The sequence below is a fragment of the Arachis hypogaea genome, chromosome 17, assembly GCF_003086295.3.
Source record: "Arachis hypogaea cultivar Tifrunner chromosome 17, arahy.Tifrunner.gnm2.J5K5, whole genome shotgun sequence".
NCBI lineage: Eukaryota > Viridiplantae > Streptophyta > Magnoliopsida > Fabales > Fabaceae > Arachis > Arachis hypogaea.
In genome coordinates, this window is record NC_092052.1 from 9,139,767 (window position 1) to 9,152,585 (window position 12,819).

Sequence of the window (12,819 nt, forward strand, 5' to 3'; positions counted from 1 at the left end):
TGAGAAATCCATCTTTCTAAATGCAGGTGTATCTGGAACAGTTCCTACCAGCTTGTTGTTGGAGACATTGCATACTATAAGGCTAGAAAGGCTACCGATTGATTCAGGAATCTCACCAATGAGTTGATTGTCGTTTAAGTAAAGTGATTCCAACATTAGCAAGTTCCCCAAGCTTATAGGAATCGTATAAACAATCGATTGAATTATAAAAAATTCACGTGTTATTCATCGTCCAATCGATTGAAATACAATGACTAATCGATTAATTTATGCAAAAACCATGCTGCCTTGCAATTTTTAATCGATTGTTTTGTGATAAACTGTAATCCAATCTATTGAGTTATAATTCAATCAATTGTTTTGGTAATCCAATCGATTAGTTTTCAAGGAAACGCGATTTCACCGTCCTAGACAAACGTCACGGATCAAATATAAACTTTTAATCCATTGGAATGGCCAAAAGCTTTATTACGATCAATGGAAGATCTAATTTGTTATTGTTTTTGTTTTTTATTGTTAATAAACATAATAGTTGTTTCATAAAATAATAATTTATAAAAGAAAAAATAGTTTTTATAATTAAATAAAATATATGGGGTTAATTTGTAATTAAAATTAAAAAAATAATTATTTAGCAGTTATTAAAAAAACTTAAAAAACATGTTTTATTATGGGACCATTTAATGGTCCAAACGTTCTGAAACCATCGAATCCTAAGCCAAAAACTCATTGTATAAATTTACTTTCTTTATTTAATGTCAAGATCACAAAAACTGTTATACTAGCACAAAATTGTCATGCCTAGCACACAAATTGTGTAGCGTGGCACATAAAATATTTATGTCAGCACAAATGACTCATTTTTTGTTTTATTCTAACATGTATCAAAATCCATCATAATTTCTAACTAAAATAATGAAAAAGCAAAATTACAAATATCTTTATTTTTCTTTGTTTACAAATTTATATTCGATTTGATTGAATAATCATGTTTTGTCTATAATAAAGAATTGAATATTGCTCCACTATTGATCCATGATCTATCAAATTCAAATCCTAAAAAAAGATAAAAATTTAGAGAATTAAAAATAAGATAAACAAAAAATATAAAATGACTTATGAAAATGACCTTAGTGAGAGTTTTCTTTTCTTTTGATGTATTTGCAATTTTAGGCATATAAAAACTGATCCTAAAATAGTCACAGTGATCATCACATAAAAAAAAAGTTTTGGTTCGGCACAGCATACAAATACTTATGTATAGCACATATTTTAAGTAATATAGAACACAAATTCATATATATAGAACAAAAACTAAAATTATAGAACACCAATTTCTCAAACAACAACTCAACAAACAAAAACTAAGATCATCATAAATAACCAAAATCAAGAACAAAAATATATACAAATAACATAAATATCGAACATAGAAGCTAATATCCTTGTAACTCACACTAATTTGCCAAAATCATTAAATATAAAATCATTCAATACAAAAAAAAATTATTCGTACCTCCTCAATTATGTTTGATATAGAAAAAATATCCGATTCACACTGATTTAGTTCATCTAAACTACAATTTTTCATAATTACCGAAGATTCACGTTTTTAACAAGAACTCACTCAGACAAGCACTACGTAATTTTGAACAAAATGCAGAGAAAGAGAAATAGGTGTCGAGCACAATGTGAAAAAAAATTGAAAGAAAAGGAAGAAGAAAGAGTTGAGCACGATGCAGAGAAAAAGAAGAAAGAAGAAGAATTCGAGGTGAACCTTCTTCATAAACACTACGTAATTTCGTTGTTCGTTAAAGAAGAAAAAGAGAACGAGTATGACACGTAAGAAGGTTTTTAATTTTAACATGTTAACTTGATTAATCAAAAAACTTGTACACCTAGTATTTTTATAAATTAAATAATTCATGAAATTATGGACAGAATGATAATAATACAAAATACAAGATATATCAATAGAGGTACGGCTGCAAGATCTGTTTAATTAATTATTAATTAAGAGTCAAACAATAATACATGTTATAATTAATAAGACTCCACATCTTTTAGATTTTGATTGGGAATGTGAACATATATATTATACTTGGGGATTGCATAATATTGTAATCAAAATTTGCAACAAAACAAAAGATCAAAAGGTACAACAACTGGAACCTTCCATCTCTCATATTATATTAGTCTCCTTGATAATTTACATTCTTCCATTATATATTATAGATGGCTCTATATGAAATTTGTACAACCAAATAAAAATGCCATCCAAGAACAAACTCAAGAAGCACCTCAATTCTAGAATATAATTCTCTCACCACCTCAACCTCTTTTCTAATCAAAATTAATTTTTACAAATGAGGGAAGAAAATTAAATTCATGAACTACTGCTACCGAAATAATTGGATATGTTGGTGGAGATGGCAATCACACTTGTTACTGCAGCTACTATAACCATAATTAGTGCTATCATTTTGTCCCTCTTTGTTGCTATACCAGGAGCATCTCTGTAATTGTTAAAAAAAGGGAAAAAGAAATTAGACAATCCTAGTTTGTAAAAGTTAGACAACCCTAATCTGTCACGGTTATTTTTTGGCAGATATTTTCGATCAACATATTAAGAATACAAACATGTTTGAAAAATAAGACCGATACAAAAATAATACATTTTGTTTTAAACCAAGTTATCTAATTTTTAAATAAAAAAGAAAAATATAAACATTTTCTTGTATGTTTTATTGCTTATTCAATATATTTATATTAAAAAATACTATATATACATAAAAATTCAGATATCAAATTAATTATTATATATTTATATATAAATATATATTGTTTACAATACTAATATTAATGTATATTTTTTATTTTAACATATATTTTATAAAATTAACATTCATAATATATATTGTTTTACAATAAGTAAAATTTATTTGTTGAACAGTCCCATTAAATGATGGCTAAAATTAAAAGAAAAAACTAATGCCCCAAGAGTTTCTCTTTGTATAAATGATTATAAACATAATATGATTGATTTATATTTCTGACTTAAAACACTTAGAGCAGGTAATAAAGTACCTTAAAACAATTGAAGCAGGGAAGATGAAGGCAAGGCAGACAGCAGAAGTTGATCCAAGAAATTGAAAGAAGTACCAAATATCTGGAAGTGCTATAGCAAAAACATAGCTAGACACCAACAAAGCGAGAGTAATGGTAAGAAATCTCTTGTTGTCTGTGGAAAGAAGAGGCTTCTTGGGGAAGAGGAACTCATCAATGTTGGCTCTCAATGAGAAGTTGAGCAAAGGGAACACCAACATCACATGGAAAGCATAGCTCAAACGGACCAAAGTGTTAAGCAATGAACTAACAGCAGAACCAGTAGCATTCTGATCAAAGTTTATGAGAATGTCTGATTCTATTGAATCACCAAACAACAGGTACCCAAATAGCCCTATTGCAAAGTATATTCCGGCACACAGCAACAATGCTATTCTAACCGCTTTTGTCATGTCTGATGGCTTCTCAAGCTCAAAACCAATTGGATGTACTGCAAAACATGGATCAATCTTAGCAAAATAGTAATGTTATGGCCAAGAGTATCTTTCAATGAAAAGATGAGTACCATTGAAATGGAAAGTGTAGGCTGTGACAATGACAGGAACAGCTGTGAAGAGATCAAAGAAAGAAGTATTTTGATCCAATTGAGGAAGCAATCTAGGCGTTTGTGTGTGTCCTTGCACAATAGCAATAATAGCCATAACCGAACATATTCCAACAAATGCCACAGCAAGAAACGTTGATATTGCAGAGCTGAATTTCAACGACTCTGCCAAAAGAAACCAAAATATAAGCATGCATGTTACACATATGGCGCACATGCACCATACTAAGTCTCATAAATTTAAACGTATTAAGACGTGAATATCTATTGTGTTAAATAATTTATTTAAATATATTAAATTATCTAACCATTATCAACTGTGATATTTACCTACCCGACGGAACATGACCAAGGGAAGCATAACAAAAATCAAGACAATAAGGAGTGCAAATTCACGAGAATTCCACCATTGAATTCCAAACCATTGCTGCAAGATTCCCAAGTGTACTTCTCCTTCTCCTTGCTTCCCAGAAACAACATCACCTGTTCACTCAAAAATAACGTTATTAAACCCGGACAATAATTTCAAATAAAACAAACCAAAAACCCAATATTTTTAATTTAAACAAAAAATAAGTTATTAGATGTATATTAAAATTACTCACCAAAAATTAGTTATTAGTACAAAATATATCAAAAATGAATTAAACAACATATATTTATACATAAAATAATTAGTGTACAAATAGTATTTTTTAAAAAAATAACTAAAGCTAAAAAATTTTGCTGAAGCTAAATTCTCACACTAATTATAGATTTTTTTTTTCTTAAATTAGCTAAAATATTCTCCGCCTCGAATTCATAACAACTAATAAGGAAATTAATTTAAGTAAGCTTATTTGATTACTTGAGAAAAGAAAATCAAAACAAATAAAGAAACATGCTTACCGATAATAATTAAGTACATAATTAAGCATCCAAGGTTAGTGATTATAACACCGACTTGTGCAGCAACTGCTCCTAACGAACCAAACGCCTCTCTCATCACGCCGGCATACGTCGTCGTTTCCCCGGAATGCGTGAACCTCATCAGAAACTCCACCGATATCTCCGCCAGAATCGCCGTTACAAATATCATCAAGAACGCCGGAACTACTCCTAGCACCTTCATCGTCGCCGGAACTGACATAATTCCCGCGCCAATTACGCTCGTGGCCACGTTGAACACGGCACCGGATACCGTCGCCGGGGGCACCTCTTGCGCCACCAGCTTAGTAGCTGGCAAGAGTGGGACGCGTGCTCCGGCCACCGGGGACATTTTCACGGAAAATATGTCACCGGAAGAGAAATAAGAGAGAAGAAGAAAGGAAGCAGCAGAAGCAGCTTTATTTTGCAGAAATTATTATTATTAACGTACAAAACCAGTGTTGGTTTTTATAGGCACGTGAGATGAATGATTGGGGTGTTTGGATTACCAATAATGCCCTCAGAATGTGCACGTGCTAAACGTGAAGGCGTTATGGGGGAGAGGGGTAGGATTGTAATTCCGATGAGGAGGTTCTGCGTGGTGCTTTTTGTTTGGTTAGTATAATATGCGATTGTGTGAGAGACAGGTTGGAATGGTGAATGGGGACGCGCAATGAATGTGGACGGAAAAGTGGTTGATGTGAATGTTATACCCTTTTCCAGTTTTCCTCTTACTATTCGGCTATTGGCTTATAAGATGGCGTTCAACGTTTCTGTTTGTCATGCCTATTTTCGTTTTCGTAAATTATTTGGTGTCGAATTGGCCGAATTTGTATTTTATGATAAGTTTTAAATATTTAAAAATTATTTATTTTTATATTTTTTAAATTAAATATTAATTTTTTTTTAAATAAACTAGACAACTATATGTAGATATCATTGCTTGCACTATTCTGTTTTTCCATGCGTAAGTGTAAATCTGTATAATGTGCTCTTTAATTAATTTCGATGGCAACCTACCCCTTCTATTTTATAGTTTGAGAAGTAATTTTTAGTATTTTTTATAATTATTTAATCAATATAAATATTAATATAAATTATTTTTAATAAATAAATTTTATTAATTTATAGGTGTAAATTTCAAAAATAATAAAATATTAAATTGGTTTTTTATGTTTGGGTGTAATCATGTCTTATTTGAATAAAAAAAAAATTATTTAACTTTAATGTAATTCTACGTGAAGTCAAAGTTAAATAATTAACGAAATGTCCTATATGACAGCAATACAAGAATAAGATCGATGATATAGAAAATAAGTACAAGCTCTAGAGACACAAAGTCAACTCTGGATGCAATAATATATTTATTTATTATTTTTTTTACAATTTAAATGAAATATTTTCTATAGAACTAAGGAGAATAATAAATAAATGTATTGATGCATTTATGGTTGATTTTGTGCATCTAGAGCTTGTACTTGTTCTCTAAATTATCGATTTTGTTCTTGTACTGCTGTCATGTAGGACATTCCGTTAATTATTTAACTTTGACCTTATGGTGGGACTATGTTAAAGTTAAATGAAATTTTTTTTTATTCAATTAGGACACTTTAAACCTTAAAGGACTAAATCAGGATTACCCAAACGTAAGGAACTAATTTAATACTTTATCCTTTTGAAAAATATGAATACAAATTGCAAATTATTACTAACCAAATATCAACAAAAAATGATAATATTTGCTGATTAATGTAGTATTGCTTTTATATATTAGCACTCTTTTTATTTTATTTTTGTTCTAAATTAAATCTTATTTTTAATTTTAAAAATCATTAATTATATTTTTGTTTATTTTTTATTATTAAAAAGTTAGAAGATTAAAAAATTAATTTAAAAACAGTATTTGAATTTTTTTTTATCTTTTTTCTCTTATTAATTATATTTTAATAAAATTAATAATCATCATAATATTTGTATAAAATAAAAAAAACATTTAATATAAAATGGAGAGAATGTATTATTCACATCCGATAAATTCGATTCAAAATTTGAATTTTGGAGGTGAACTTAGTTAGTTTGTATTATTATTAATTACATTAAGTTTGTAATTTTTTTATTATATTTTCTATTCTGTCAGACTAAAGATTAATTTATTGTCGAAATTTTATTAAAATTATTTTTTTAAATAATAAATTATTATATACATAAAATAAAATTTGAACCATGTGATATTTATTTATGTGGACAAGTGAACTAACTTTTTGATTAAACTAAATTGATTTTAAACACAATTTTATATAGTGGCTAGTTTTTAATATCTATATAACATAATTAATTTCTACATCCCTTTCCACCTAGTCCCCATCAACAATCATCCCACCACCTCTAGCTAGTTCATTCCCCTTCTAGGATTCCAGCACTGTACTCTGATCTTTATTTATGTTAACTGTTGCATTAGTAATAATGCTAACATATATATGGTATCTATTCTAAACCTTTAGAAAAAAAAAAGTAACAACAATTTTACCTATGAAAATAAAACCACAATTCTCATTCTTTACATCAACCTCAATCCAAAACACATTGGTGCCTTCTGTCTATCATTTTATAAACACCTCCCTTCCCCACTTATTTATGTCAAGTTACATCACACAGATCGATCTAGCATACCAGTAATTCATTTAATCGAAAACGCCTTTGCTTGCATTATTAGAATAGTGAAATAATGGCCCCATTAAAGTGTATTGAACATGCACGTTATAGTGACATGGGAAGCAGGTAGCTACCACCACCACTAAAATTAAAAAGCAAAAAGAAATTCAAAAGTTCAAAACTCAATAATGCGTGGTTTTTATCTAGAGCAATAATGCAATATCTTGCTCTCTACCATCGGCGGTAGTTTTGTTATACGTAATATTGTTTGTTTAATTAGTTAATATTTTTGCTTTTCTAACTCAAATATCTTAAATTATTTAAGTTTAAATTCATACTTAATTATAATAATATATAATATATTGGATTAATAGATAAAATAGACTTAAATAATTGACCTTCTTAAATGTTGACTAATTAAAACACTCAATTAAATAAACACAAAATCACAAGACCTTTTAAAATTTAAATTCTTAATTTTGCAAACTTTTTTTTTCCAGATATTCTAGGGCAGACAGATTTTAGTAATTTTGGCTATTATTTGGCCAACACAGATACTAAATTATTTTTAATAAATAAATTTTATTAATTTATGTGTGTAATAAAAATGTGGGTGTAAATTATATTGACTCATATGTGCAAATTCTGATAATAAATATATGTACAAATTATATATTTCTTAAGTGGAAACACGAGAAAATATGAGTATAAACTATTGTTTGGCCAAGTTTAATGCTTAAAATGATAATATTTACTGATCACGTAATATTACTATTTACTGCTTTTTCTTATCTACTTAACTTAGTATTATTTTATTCTTTATGAGTTTTTTATTGATTTTTTTTACTAAACAAAGAATATTCAATAATTATTATAATTTTTAGTATTTATCATTCGAACTATAAAATTTTAAATATTTTATATTTTATATATTTCAATTTTTTTACAACTATAATAATAAAAAATTAAAGAATTAGTGCTTTTTTAAAAAGAAGGCTAATACACGGTACTAAAAAGAGAAAATATAAATTCAACAATGTTAATTAACTCCCGTTAATAATTCTACAACTCCAATAATTTAGAAAAAAAAATGAGATACAACCTTCAAAAATTCAAAGAATCAAATTTAATAATAAGTTTGATTTTAATTATTTGCAATGAGATTTCAAAAAATGATTTGATATTTTATATAGAGAAATTTATTATTTTAAGTAAAATCTATACTAAAATTATTTAAACAATTATTCTTTATCTAGTATAAATGTTTTGCCCACCCAAAAATTATGTTCAAGCTCTGTCAGTGCTCTCTACCATTTATAAAACCCATAATAGAAATATTATATTCTTAACCTCATAAATATAGATTTCACACACTAAATATATTTTCCGGTTTTTCCTAAAAAAATCTGGTAATTAAAGAGCAAAAGCAAGAGATTTATAAAAAATTAAAATAAAATTGTATATTTATGATAACATATGTGTTAGAGATGTAATAATTTATTTCTTATTAATTTAATTTTTAATAAATAATTTTATAATATGATATTAAAACTTTTATAATTGAAAAACCTAAAATTTTATCTTTATTACATTCAAAATAAAAAATTTATTCAGTATAAGATAAACTAAAAAAAAAACAGCAAAAAATAAAGACAACATATGAGACCTAAAATAATTATTAAAACTTTTAGTCATACAATGAACTTACAAATGCAAATAATTTTATAAAAAAATTGGAAAAATATTGATCACCGTATATAAGAAAAACACTCAAATGACCAAAGGGAGAAAATAAGGGAAATAGATCTTCTCAATTGTTAAAAAAAATTGAGGGAGTAAAGTGTAATCTCAAATCTTTTATTGCTCACTTTCTCATATTTTTTCTTAGTCTCACTTATAAAATTAATAATAAAAAATCACACTTTATTCCCTCAATTATTAAAAAAAAATTAAAAAGATCCATTCCCAAAAATAAGAAGTTATATACATGTTGATTGCCTCTTAGATCCATAATATGAGAGAGAGAAAAAAGGAACTAAAAGAAAAAAGACACAGTTCATTAATGTCAAGATGGTCAACCATACAAGTTGGTCCATATAGCAATTCCACTGGTCCCTACAGCCAAAACTATCACTACTATTGCCATCACTTGATCTTTTGTCTTTGATATGCCATGCGTATCCCTGTTTCATCAAAATTAGGAGAGAAAAATTCATATATATCATATAATTAGCATAAACATTAGTATATATTAGAAGAAAAACTCTTAGGAGCTAGTAATTTTTAGTATTTTTGACCAGCACAAACACTAAATTATTAATTTTTGACCAGCACAAATACATTTTATTAATTTATGTATGCAGATTTTGAAAAATGTGAGTGCAAACTATATTGATTTATGTGTAAAAAATTCTAGTAAATATAAGTGTAAAATGTAAACTATATGCTTCTTGTGTGCAAAACCCATGTAAATATGAGTGCAAATTATTATTGGCAATATTTACTGGCCATGTAACATTGTTCATATTAGAAAATGACATACCTTAGAATGATTGAGGCAGGGAAAATGAAAGAGAGGCAAACAATGGTAGTAGAGCCCAAGAACTGAAAGAAATACCAAATGTTTGGAATTGCCACTGCCACCAAATATGTGAATGCTAGCAATCCAAGAGTTAATGACACAAATCTTGGTGTGTCTAATGCAAGAGGAGGCCTATTATTATTATTATTATTATTATTATTATTATTATTATTATTATTATTATTATTATTATTATTATCATGATTTGAGAATGCAATAAGTTCATCAATGTTGGCCCTCAAGGAATAATTCATGATGGGGAATACAAGGGCAAGGTGGAGTGCATAGCTTAACCTAACTATGTCATTGAGCAATCTACCACCACTTGTGTTGGAGTTTTGGTCAAAGTTGACCAACATATCTGCCATGATTGAGTCTCCAAACAATAGGTAACCAAAGAAGCCAATTGCAAAGTATATGCCTACACATATCATCAATGATATCCTCACTGCCAAATTCATGTCCCCTGGTTTTCCTAGCTCTGCTCTAATTGGATGAACTGCACCACCAAATATCATACAATTGTATATATTCAATATTCTTAAACTTGATGATTTAATTTCTTGGAGAAAAAAAGTAAAAAAAAAAATGGATGATTTAATGATGAAATTAAAGTAGTTACTAACCATTGACATGAAATCCAAAACCAGTGACAAAGATAGGGACAGTGGTGAAAAGATCAAGGACAGTGACTTGAGAGAAATCAGGAAGTAACCTCAGTGGCTGAGTTTTGCCGCACCACAATGCATAAAAAGCCATGGAAGAGCATATTGCAACAAACACCAATGCTAGTAGGATTGATATTGCTGAACTATACCTCAATGAATCTTTTTCCACATCAACACAAAACATCATCATATGCTTAATTAGTTAATCAACCAAACTTGTTTCATTTTTCAATTTGAATAAGAATTAAAAATGACTTACCAACACGGCGTAACATAACAAGTGGGAGCATTATGAAAAGAGCAACTAGAAGAAGAGCAAAAGCGCGCGAGGTCCACCAGTGGATCCCAAACCATTCTTGAAGGATGCCCAAATGTGTGCTGCCTTTCGATTCATTTCCACATAGCACGTCTCCTACAAAACCATGCCCACTCAACTCAATCTTTTATTTATTGAGGCTTATGATTTTGTTTAGTATAGAAAAGAAATTACTCAATCTATCTATCAAAACACATTCAGAAGGAAGAAGGATTTACATCGTATGTTTCAATAGTAATGTTAGAGAGACAAAAAAATAGTCAAAATTTATCTTAGTTAGCATTCCTTAATTTTAACAACAATTAATGAATGTTAAATAAGGCAAGTTTTAGCTGTTTTTGACTAATTTTTTTTGTTATCAAACATTTTCCGAATGTTTCAATGCCTTATCCAATTGTAGGATTCTACATTTCACCCCTAATGGACTCAAGGCAAAACTTTGTTAGGACATCGATTTTCTAATACTATCTATAAAGTCCTATATCAACTAGAGAAGAAAATGCAGCATGTCTTATAAAAATGTAGATACTCTTTTTTGAGTGTGTTTTAATAAGTTAAGTGGTTTCTGTTCATCTTTGGCTAATTATTTTTTGTTACCAAACATTTCCGTAAAGCGTCAAAATGGATAATATCTTTAAACCGGTGAACTAGACTATTACACATGCATACACAGTTCTACCAATTTTTTCTATTGTATATTTACTTCAGTAACTGTTTTAATACTTTTGTCCTATGATTATTACTAAATATAGTGTAAGAGTGAACTAAATATAAATGCATATTTGTACAGCAGCTGAAATTTTGATTACATAGTACTCTTGAGTCTGAACTATAACAAGATTGGCCCATAACAAGTTTGGCCCCACATACAATCTACCAAAAACTTAGTAATGCAACATTCATAGTTTCATACCATACCGCAATTAATACCATCTATCAATCTCTGATATGTATTAATTGCAGCTTAATCTCACCAAACCATTAGGCCAACCAAGTAATTAATTTTTATAGACTTATCATAAAAATCTATTCCAGCTTTTCCTTATCCGTTATCCCAAATTTGCTTAAAATAGGAAATAAAAAATAAAAAAGAGACAAAATTGGAAAAATCCACATTTAGCCTATAGAAAAAAGGAACAAGAGGAGAAAATTGAATAGAAATTGTTGATGAATGATGATTAATTAAGAAAGAAAGTAAAGAAGAACTGACCGAGAATAATGAAGTAAATGATAAGAACACCAAGATTTGTTGTGATGACACAAATCTTGACGGCAAGGGAGCCCAATGAGCCAAATGATTCACCAACCATGGAAGCATATGTAAGAGATTTTCCATGTGCGGTGTACCTTAACATAAACTCCACGGTGACATCGGTTACCAACGCCACAAAAACAATAAGAATGAAGCCAGGGAGTATGCCCAGAACCTTGATGGTTGCCGGAATCGACATGATTCCAGCACCGATCATGGTGGTTGAGATGTTGAAGACTGCCCCGGAAATGGACCCATGTTGTTGAGAATCTTCCTGGGAGTCGTCGAGGAGAGGGACATTAACTTGGGTGGCGGTTGTGGTTATTGTGTTGGGTTCCAATTTCATTGTGGATTCAATGTTGACATAGACAAGGGCAGCTATGTGGAATTCTGAATTCTCATCTTTATCTTTTTTTTTTTTTTTTTTTTGTTCTTCTTCTCCCTTCCACGTTGTCTGTCCTATCTTAGTTTCTGAGTTGTCAATTATTGGGCACGCTAATCTCATGCTCACCCTTCATAGAATAAAAACCCATATGTTATTTTTTTTTAAATATTATAAAGCCATTAAAAATTATTATTTTAAATTATTAATTAACTATCAATATTTAAAAATATGAATTTTATTCAAATAAAAAAGTGTGTTAAAATATATTATTGAATTATTAAAATAAAAAATTAGATTAATAATTAAAAATAATAAATTTTAATGGTTATTTAATATTTTTTTTAAAATAATAGATTTGAGAAATGAATGATACATCCTTTTTTGTTTGG

At 28.8% G+C, this 12,819-nt stretch overlaps 2 protein-coding genes across 5 annotated transcripts; both read right to left on the reverse strand.

The window, feature by feature from the left end:
* Positions 1-2,130: 2,130 nt before the first annotated feature.
* Positions 2,131-5,021, reverse strand: LOC112765377 (amino acid transporter AVT6C). The gene is made up of 5 exons (XM_025811277.3): positions 4,559-5,021; positions 4,001-4,153; positions 3,632-3,835; positions 3,088-3,556; positions 2,131-2,516 (listed from the first exon to the last, which is right to left on the reverse strand). The coding sequence occupies exons 1-5, from the start codon at positions 4,926-4,928 to the stop codon at positions 2,387-2,389; spliced, it is 1,326 nt and encodes a 441-aa protein (XP_025667062.1). The 5' UTR covers positions 4,929-5,021; the 3' UTR covers positions 2,131-2,386.
* Positions 5,022-8,888: 3,867 nt separating this feature from the next.
* LOC112765408 (amino acid transporter AVT6C) lies at positions 8,889-12,552 on the reverse strand. 4 transcript variants are annotated; one of them, XR_011874914.1, is made up of 7 exons: positions 12,004-12,552; positions 10,737-10,889; positions 10,436-10,636; positions 10,104-10,308; positions 9,771-9,832; positions 9,151-9,411; positions 8,889-9,034 (listed from the first exon to the last, which is right to left on the reverse strand). XR_011874914.1 is itself a non-coding variant. In XM_072222284.1 (6 exons), the coding sequence occupies exons 1-5, from the start codon at positions 12,548-12,550 to the stop codon at positions 9,772-9,774; spliced, it is 1,167 nt and encodes a 388-aa protein (XP_072078385.1). In that variant the 5' UTR covers positions 12,551-12,552; the 3' UTR covers positions 8,889-9,411; position 9,771. The 4 variants fall into 4 exon arrangements, 2 of the variants coding, with proteins under 2 accessions (XP_072078385.1, XP_025667097.1); XR_011874913.1 differs by having other exon boundaries at positions 9,771-10,308; positions 12,004-12,536; XM_072222284.1 differs by having other exon boundaries at positions 8,889-9,411.
* Between the last annotated feature and the right edge of the window lie 267 nt (positions 12,553-12,819).